This window comes from Pipistrellus kuhlii, unplaced genomic scaffold, assembly GCF_014108245.1.
Source record: "Pipistrellus kuhlii isolate mPipKuh1 unplaced genomic scaffold, mPipKuh1.p scaffold_m20_p_112, whole genome shotgun sequence".
Classification (NCBI taxonomy): Eukaryota; Metazoa; Chordata; class Mammalia; order Chiroptera; family Vespertilionidae; genus Pipistrellus; species Pipistrellus kuhlii.
Window position 1 is genome coordinate 26639 of NW_023425419.1, and position 8303 is coordinate 34941.

Genomic DNA, 8303 nt, shown 5'->3' on the forward strand with positions numbered 1-8303 from the left:
CGGGGAGGCCTGCAGACAGAGCCCCTCCCGGGAGGCAGGCCCGCTCTACGATGAGGCAGAGAAAAGGGAAAACGGCTCAGGTGTCTCACCGGGCGATCCTTCCTCAGAGAGATCCTTCCGGGCAGGCTTTCTCCAAACGGTGCCACGCCCTGAGTCCCCGGCGTCTGGTGTCTGCAGGCTTTCTAACCCCCGAACGTCTGTTCTTTTCAGATCGGCCACCTCGACGGAGACCCCGGCCGCAAAGGAGCCTTCCCCGTGTCCTTCGTGCACTTTATCGTGGACTGACTCGCTGCCGCACACACCCCCTCGGCAGCCGTGTTCCCGTTCCGTTCCTAGCACCCGCACTCCTGCCAGATGCCGGTTTCACGAACTGTAGGCCCAGGCGTGGTGGGTGGCTCCACTGCCACTCCCAGTTCCGTTTTTAAAACTCAGAGGCAACTTCTGTCTACAAATGGATCGTTTGTATACTTTGTGATTTTCATGAAACGTGGCTCCGCTTCTATTAGGAAAAACCGGACTGCCTAAAAGGTGAGCTAAAAAGCTATTGTAACTCCAGTCGAGATCCTGGATCAACAGGAGCGGAACCCGACCGAGCTGAGGACTGGAAGTCCTTCCTGCTCTCCTTGGCCGTCTCCGACGTCGATGCGCGCCAGCTCTCCTTGTTTAGGAGGCTCCCTGCTGTCAGTTCCCCTTGACAGACTTTAAAGAAAACACCTCTTCAAGATTTCCTTTGAAAGCCACTGTGTTTGGTTACAGCGACTTGGAAGTGGACACACTGGCATTGCACTTCCCGGCCCCGGCAGGAGGGCACGGCTCTCCGTGTATTCTGCATGTGTGTGTGGCCCGTGTGAGCAGTCAGCCTCCCTGACGGAACTGCCAGCGGCCTATCCTGGTGCATGAGAGTTCAATCAGGTCCAGGGTGAGCGAAACTGCGTTTCCTGAATTCAGCTAGAAACGAACGGTGGCAAATGGCAAAGCTCTTCCCGCTGTTTGGATGCTCTGTGTTTCGGAAACTGCCTCCTGCTCCCTCCGTCGCACAGGTAGCCCGCCGGGCGGGCCCCGTGGTCGCCCCCTTCCCTTCCCACCCAAGAATGCGCCCTCAGTCTAGTGTCCGGTCTTTGTATCTCATGCCCAGAGGGCTGTTGGCCCCACTGTCTTACATTCCATCTGTCCCTTCGTCTGTAGCCAAGAGCACATCAGAAGCCCGTAGGCCGGGGGCGAAGCATGCCCGGACACCACAGCGTCACTCTAAGCACCGTATCCCTCTTCCACTTAAGCTACCGGGGCTGGGGTTAGGTTGTATATGATTAAATCAACTCATTCGTTGGAAGAACTTGACTGTCATGCCTCTACCAAGTCATTGAGCGTGCTCAGTGGGGTGGGGTGGGAAATGTTGGCCCTCGGGGGAGAAACGGGCGTAAGTGCCCACCGGCTTTCTACCACCAGCCGAGGCCTGAGCTTCGGAGCGAAGCAGCCTGCTCATGGGGTCCCTCTTGTACGTGTAGGACGTTTGCTTTTGTCTGTCATTGCGTCGTGGCTTTTGTTGCTGTTATAAAGGAAGACAGAACTGGAATGTTTTATGATGTTGTACGGCAATTGCTCTTTGCCTGTCAAAATTCTGGGTAACATGTGTTAGATGTATAATTATTCTTATTGTTTAGAGCACTACATCATTTTCACTGATTGTTAACTTCTGTTGTTTGAACCCTCCGTCTAGTTAAGTTTGTCGCAGATTTAAGGAAGCGAACAGATGTGTTTTGCACTGTGCACTTCCTGTAACAGCCCCTCCACCTCTGCCTCTCGCAACCCACCTTTGACTCCTCGGTGCCAGCTGTGAGAGGGTTCATTCCGATACCACTCCCAGTCCACAGTGCGGTGGTGCTGTTGTGCATATGACTCATGAATAGGACTCTTGTCAGAGGAGAAATCACACACTTCCCTGCTGATAGCCTTTCCTACTTATTTGCTCTCTGCAAATAAATAAATTAAAGCAAGTGAGAGGAAGGAAAGCGTTGTAGATACCTATTTATACTCCAGGTCTGTGTCGTGAACTTCGCTTCGGGATCGTCCGCGTGCTCTGCGGGGGTGGGCTCTGGTGCGTGTGGAAATGCTCGGAGATGTATGATATTCAAGTCACCCCCTCCATCCCTTTGGTCTAGTTGCAGCGCAACTGTACATACTGTATAACCTAAATCCTTATTTTCATTGTCCGCCATGCAGTGGTTTATACCTAGAGCATGTCAATAAGTCTCCTCTTCCTGGTGACTAGTCATCGGACTAGGAAAAATAAAATGCTTTTAAATGGACGTGGTGTCAGCTTTGTTTTTAATCGTTCAGACGCTGTGTACGAAAACCCGCCCTTCCCTGACCAGCCTGCCGTACGTGAGCGTCTGTGTGTGCCGTCTAACCGTGCGGCTCTGTCCGCTGTGTCGTGTGCTGTGTCCCCCGGCCAGAGCGCTGGGCCAGAGACACCACGGCCTCAGGCCTCCTCCGACGTCCTCAGCCCTCACTGTTCCCCGAGGCACCTCTGGGCCCTAAAGGGCGAGCCTCGTTTGTGTTTAAAAGCGACAAGTGAGGTTTCTTTCTTAGTCCCGATCGTAACTGCACTCACTCGCGGTTAATAAGACACATTTTAATAGAAAAACAAATGGCCGATGTGTTGCCAGAAAACCTAGAACCGGGTCACCGTGCTTGCATGCTTGGTCCGCGCTGCAGAATGAAAACCAGTGTAGGGAGCACCGGCCCGCCCTCCCCACGATGCCGACCTCCGCTGGTGGCAGCCTCACGCCTTCTCAGCCATCAGCACCGAGTCGAAGGCGGTGGACAGGACCTTGCAGATGGCTTGTGCTTGTTCCTACATCGAGCGAAAAGGTACAGGAAGAACGTTCACAAACCCGCCCCTGAACGTCATCTGACAGCACAGCTATAAACCTGCCCCTGACACGTCTAGCCCCACGCATGACCCTGCTGGCCTGGCCCACCCGCGTGCTCCCTTCCGTGTTCCTGAGACCGGTGGGTGTGGTGAAGAACACGAGCCAGGAAGGACACGTCGGGATAAGCGGGACCCCCTCCCCATCTGGGGTTCCCCGACCCTGTGACCCTGGCGCACAGTGCCCCCGCAGAAGGCCCGGACAGCGGGCTGGTGGCCACGTGTGCGCGTCATGCCAGGGTCAGACGCGGGGAGCATCTCCTCAGCCTCTGGGTTCCCTCCGTGTCTGCGAGTGAGATGCACGGGGACGCTCACCAGGCTGCTGCACTGGTACACCCACAGGCTGACCTCCTCACTGCTGGCGTCGGTGGTCTTCAGCGCCAGCAGGCTCCTCCCCGCCCCCAGGCCGTCGTCGTAGCACACCATGCGGATGATCAGGTAGAGCGCGTGCCTGTGCAGCACGTCCTGCAGCGGGAGGGGAGGCGTGAGGGGTGCGTGTCTCCACCCGAGGACACGGTTCCGTGCACAAGTTCTTTGTGAGGCTTGGGAACTCGAGATCGGGGTTTTCGCCCAAAGGGGATCCCAGCTGCTTGGCTGTGGGGCAGGGTACCCTGGGGCTACCCCTGGCTCCTTCAACTCCAGGAAGACGGGAGTCAGACGACCCAAGTTCACGACAGTCCTCCACGCCCAGCCCCAGGTGGACGGCACTCCGGACTGGAGGGGATGGGGCTCCAAGCTGACAGGCCTGTGGGCCAGCAGAGAGGTGCTGGCTGGGTCCCCCCCACAGGAGCGCCCTCAGAACCGGGCCGTTTTTAAGACCAGAGGCCGGGCACGTGTCACCCCCTGGCTCTGCGGACAGGAGCCGGCCGCCAGCAATGGCCCTTCGCTCCCCAGCCCTGCACACCGTTACCGTCACTCACATACTGGTCGGACGTGGACACCTTGATGCCGTACTTGGAGACGCCCATGATGAACTCCTCCTCCAGGGGCACGAAGGGCAGCTTGCCATCTTGCTGGAGGTAAGAAGCAGGTGGGCACACAGTAAACACACGAGGACTGGGCTCCCACACCCCTCTTCAAAGGATGTGGCAAACAGCCGCACAGCAAGCATGTCTCCAAAGAGGCAGGAAACCCACTGCCTGCTCCCCCCCCCCCTTTCACAGCCAACACCTCAGCGAATTCAGACCCATGCACTCCAGGTGCCCTCTCCCTCCCCGTGGGGATTAAGCCTTCTGACAGCACCAGCTCGGCGGATCCAGAAGGTCTGCAGATTGCTCACTGAGAGGAAGGCCATCGGCCCCAGGGAAAGTAAGAAGCACTGTTGTGGGAAGGAGCGGCGTCTGTTCCCAGGCGACCAGGTCCAGGACACCTGTGCCTCCTGCGCCGCCCACCGCGCCGGTGACATCGTCACTGCTGTGGCCAGGCTCGGGGACAAGCAATGTCTTTCTCCACAGCCATGAGCTTACTCGCTAGAATCTTATAACTGGAGCTTTTTCTGTTTGTTACCTGGGCAACATCGATGTAATTTATCAGGTCCAGCGGCCCTGCAAGGCTTTCTCCTTCCGAGGGCTTCAGTTTCTCAATGGCACCGACGTATCTTATTCGGAATTCCGCACAGGCGTCCGAGTTGGTGTTGCTTTGTCCTAAAGGTGGACAGGAATTCAGGGTCAGACTTCAGTACCCTCAATCCCTTCCCAAGTAAGGAACGGACTGTAACCAAAATAAATTTCCTGACGTAGAGAATATCTTTATAGAATGGGAAAGAACTTAAAATCTCACTAACCTTTTCCTCAGTTACAATATTGCTAAATATGAAAATCTAAATAGGAGTAAATTAATATCCTTCATTTCAAACAAGGAAAGTGTCAACTAGACAATCCTTAAGTCTCTTTCTGACGCATAACAACACAACTATTTTCTGGTTCCTTCTCCCTCTTCGCCATGTTAATGTTCATTTTTTTAAATAAATGCAACGTTTATTTTCTCCGTGGCTCTGTTCCCAGTCTTCAACCACTCAGCTTATCTCATCTGATTCAGGAAACCTGATCTATCTCTACCATTGAACCAGAAAAGGCAAAAAAAAAAATTTTTTTTTTAATGCAGAAGGAATAAAATGTGCTAGCTATAAAAATTAGTCAATACAAAACCACCAAAATGTCTGTGCTGCCTGCCACAGAGAGAAAATAAATACCGTGTGATGATTGTAGGTGAGATCCATGTCAGAAGAAGATGCCCAGACAATTCTAATATGTTAAAGGCATCTGGAAGGTAACAGACCTTGTGCTTCTATGTTCTGTTTTACAGCCCATGTTTCTCTCTACCCGCCCCCAACGTTTACAGCTGGACTCATCTGTGACCCGGAAGGAAGAGTGGGAGGAGAGCAGACAGGTGAACGTGTGACTATCCCAGTAGGTACTAGCTGTTGGCAGTCAGAAGCCATCTTTTAATCTCTAAAGAGCTGCTCATTTCGGTGTCTGCATGTGTGTCTTCGAGTGTCTGAGAGATGCTACACTTAATCACAGGTGCTCCTGGGGTTTAGAGCTGGTGTCTTAACGACTCCTTAATCCTCCTCATGGGCAGCAAGGCCTCTGTGCTGTACCCCAGAACGCGTGCTCTGCCAACCCGTTCCTTAAAAAGCGGCTGTGGAACTTCCCAGCATGCTTTGCTCTAGGACCCGTGAAGAGCAGTTTGGCACCTGCCCCAGCCAACGGCTTTCACTAACCACCTCACAACCCTCTCTGCATCAGGTCCTGGGCCATTTCTAAACTATCAAAAACGGCAGAGGAGAGAGAGGAAACCCAAACATACAGGAACGCGGCCACCCAGGTCATACAGGAACGCGACCACCCAGCCCTCCCCGTACCTGAGCTTTTGGTGGAGTCGGTGTCGAGGCTGGCCACAGTGCTGGACCGAGAAAGGCCCCCGAGGCTGGAGTCCACAGACTGGGAAATCAGAAGCAAACACGTATTTATTTAATCGTCACCAGATCTTAATCATCATCGCCACCTCTCAAGTTCTCTACCGAACATTCAAACCACGTGTTACATTCGGATGAACACATAACCCCAACGGCTCCCCCAGGTAACCCCGTCCTGAGCACACGTGCTGTCCCCACGGCCGACCGAAATCAGAGCCCTTCTCTGCCTCCTCACACGGCAACTGATACGCATCTCGTAGGTGAAAATCGACACCTGGCTTCCACCTTATCTCCCTGAACCAGAGGAGAACCCTGAGCAGAAAGCAGGCGGGGAGAGCTCCCCGTTTAATAAGTGAGCAGCGGCCAGGAGAGATGAGGTGATTTACCCGGGTTACACCTGCCTCGTCAATACCCCAGACCTCCCATCTGAGCAGGGTTCCTGTTTACACCCCCCTCCCAGCGCTTCCGCAAAACCCCAACGGGCACCAGTCCACACCCAGGCCGGCAGGCAGAACACCCACGTGAATTGCAAAGAAAAACCAACAAAACTGCCCAGCAAAGGACAAAGCAGCATGCGCGTTAGTGCGGGACTACGGCTACACGTGCACACCACAAATGCTACGATTCAAGGCGTGCAGCCCCTGAGTTGCATGCAATTTCTATCACATAAAAAAAAAAAAAAAATTTTTTTAAAGCGATGTTTGTTTCAACAAGACCATTTACGGGTCCTGTCCCACCTCAGTGAGTGGATTTAAGAATTTCGGAAAATCTACCAAGACAAAATGAAATCAAGCACAGAATGTGTCTCTACTGCAAAAATAAATAAATAATAAATAAATAAATAAATAAAATAAAATGAATGAATGTTAAAACACACCTAGTTTGAAGGCTACATCAGCGGGTCTGCCACGGTTAGTATCCTTCATGCAACATCGGGAGAAACTGAACGGGCGCGGCTGGCCAGCGCCGGCCCCTACCTTGCTCTTAGTACTGATCTCGCTACTTTGCGAGCTGCTACTACTGTGCCGCTTTTTGCCTTTCCGAAACATGTTCACTACAGCTGGGTCCAGAGGGGCTCCCCTAGGAAGACAAATGTCCGGTTATGCCAAGGAAAGCAACTGTCAAGTCACTTGGTGCACAACAGGCATCAAAGCCATCAGTGCCTCTCACCTAAAAAATGCTGGAGCACAGGATTCGGATTCTATTCTTATTCTCGCTATTTCTTTTTCAAATTCTAAAAACCTAACCCCAGCCCTGACCGGTTTGGCTCAGCGGATAGAGCATCGGCCTGTGGACTCAAGGGTCCCGGGTTCGATTCCGGTCAAGGGCCTGTACCTAGGTTGCGGGCACATCCCCAGTAGGAGGCAGCTGATCGATGTTTCTCGATGTTTCTAGCTCTCTATCCCTCTCCCTTCCTCTCTGTTAAAAAAAAAAATCAATAAAATATATATTTTAAAATAATAAAAATCTAACCCCAGAAGGGCAGAAACCTGGTCATAATTACAGGTAGTTTTCAGAAGCAACAGACAGATGCCAATTAATTCTCGAAATACTTGAGCGCCTCGCTTCCCGTGAGTCAACTCCAGACACCACGGCTCTCAGCGTGTCCGGTGCGCGCCCTGAGAGCGGCGGGGCTGGGCACAGAGGCCATGGCGCGGGTGCCCGTCCCGGTGGCAGGGTGCGGCCCCTTTAAACGCGGCGCCGGGACCACCACGGTGGGCGGGGCCAAGCCCGGGACTGACCGACGGGCCGGCTCCGCGCTCCCCGGCCCCCAGCCCGCCACGCGCGGGGGGCGCAGGGCGACAGACAGGCCGCCGGCCCCGCGCGGCAGAGAAGCCGAGCAGCGCCGGCTCGGAGAGCGGGGCGCCGCCTCAGGCCCCCGAAGCAGAGGCGGACGCGGAGGGCAGCCCCGCGGCGCTCCCGCTCCCGGCGTCCCTCCCACGCGCGACACCGTGGCCTCAGAAGCCGCAGTCCCCGCCCCGACAAGAGGGGGTCACCCAGGGCACCGCATCCTCCCGCGGGCCCCGGCTCCGCCGCCCGTCACGCGCCGCCTCGGGGCTCGGATTCCGGACCAGAGAGGGCGGGTCCCCGTAGGCACCGCGGCCCCACCCATCCGCCCCGCCGCCGGCCGGCCGCCCGCCCGCCGTCGGGGACCCGCGTTCCCGGCCGGGCTCAGCCAGCGCGGCCAGGGCCGGACCCTCACCTCACAGCCGCTGGCCCATCCCTGGGGTCGTGCGCGGTCCGACACCCGCCGCCTCGCAGCCCGCGCGGGGGCAGCCACTCCCGCTCCCGACTCCAGCGCCAGCTTTTCCGGTCCTCTGGCCCCGCCCGCCGGGCCCGCCTCCCAGACCTCGCGCATGCGCGCTCCTGGCCCTGCCCCAGGTGTTTGGCCTCCGAGAGGGGAAAGGCTCTCGAGAGGCGGGAGCTCTACCGGAAGTGGAGGGGAGGAGCCTAGCG

At 55.7% G+C, this 8303-nt stretch overlaps 2 protein-coding genes across 8 annotated transcripts in view; one reads left to right on the top strand and one right to left on the bottom strand.

Annotated features, from left to right (window-relative positions):
• The window catches only part of ASAP2 (ArfGAP with SH3 domain, ankyrin repeat and PH domain 2), a 27578-nt gene extending 25272 nt beyond the window's left edge, over positions 1 to 2306 (top strand). For all 5 annotated transcript variants that reach the window (XM_036432534.2, XM_036432535.2, XM_045579732.1 and 2 more), the window contains one exon: positions 211 to 2306. In XM_036432534.2, coding sequence (XP_036288427.1) covers positions 211 to 285 — 75 coding nt within the window. In that variant the 3' untranslated portion in view covers positions 286 to 2306. The remainder of the gene's footprint in view (positions 1 to 210) is intronic.
• ITGB1BP1 (integrin subunit beta 1 binding protein 1) lies at positions 1657 to 8224 on the bottom strand. 3 transcript variants are annotated; one of them, XM_036432550.2, is made up of 7 exons: positions 8050 to 8177; positions 6824 to 6926; positions 5793 to 5871; positions 4436 to 4572; positions 3850 to 3942; positions 3245 to 3394; positions 1657 to 2854 (listed from the first exon to the last, which is right to left on the bottom strand). In XM_036432550.2, the coding sequence occupies exons 2-7, from the start codon at positions 6893 to 6895 to the stop codon at positions 2783 to 2785; spliced, it is 603 nt and encodes a 200-aa protein (XP_036288443.1). In that variant the 5' UTR covers positions 6896 to 6926; positions 8050 to 8177; the 3' UTR covers positions 1657 to 2782. The 3 variants fall into 3 exon arrangements, with proteins under 3 accessions (XP_036288443.1, XP_045435697.1, XP_036288442.1); XM_045579741.1 differs by lacking the exon at positions 8050 to 8177 and adding an exon at positions 7017 to 7039; XM_036432549.2 differs by lacking the exon at positions 6824 to 6926 and having other exon boundaries at positions 8050 to 8224.
• Positions 8225 to 8303: the final 79 nt, after the last annotated feature.

Bases quoted from the DNA above. Each gene is read 5' to 3' on its own strand.
- ITGB1BP1 (XM_036432549.2), bottom strand. From the start codon at position 8,205: ATGCGCGAGGTCTGGGAGGCGGGCCCGGCGGGCGGGGCCAGAGGACCG. The intron at 4,573-5,792 runs GTACGGGGAGGG...GTCCACCTTTAG, and splicing joins CGACTCCACCAAAAGCTCAG to GACAAAGCAACACCAACTCG. The intron at 3,395-3,849 runs GTGAGTGACGGT...CTCCCGCTGCAG, and splicing joins TGTCCACGTCCGACCAGTAT to GACGTGCTGCACAGGCACGC.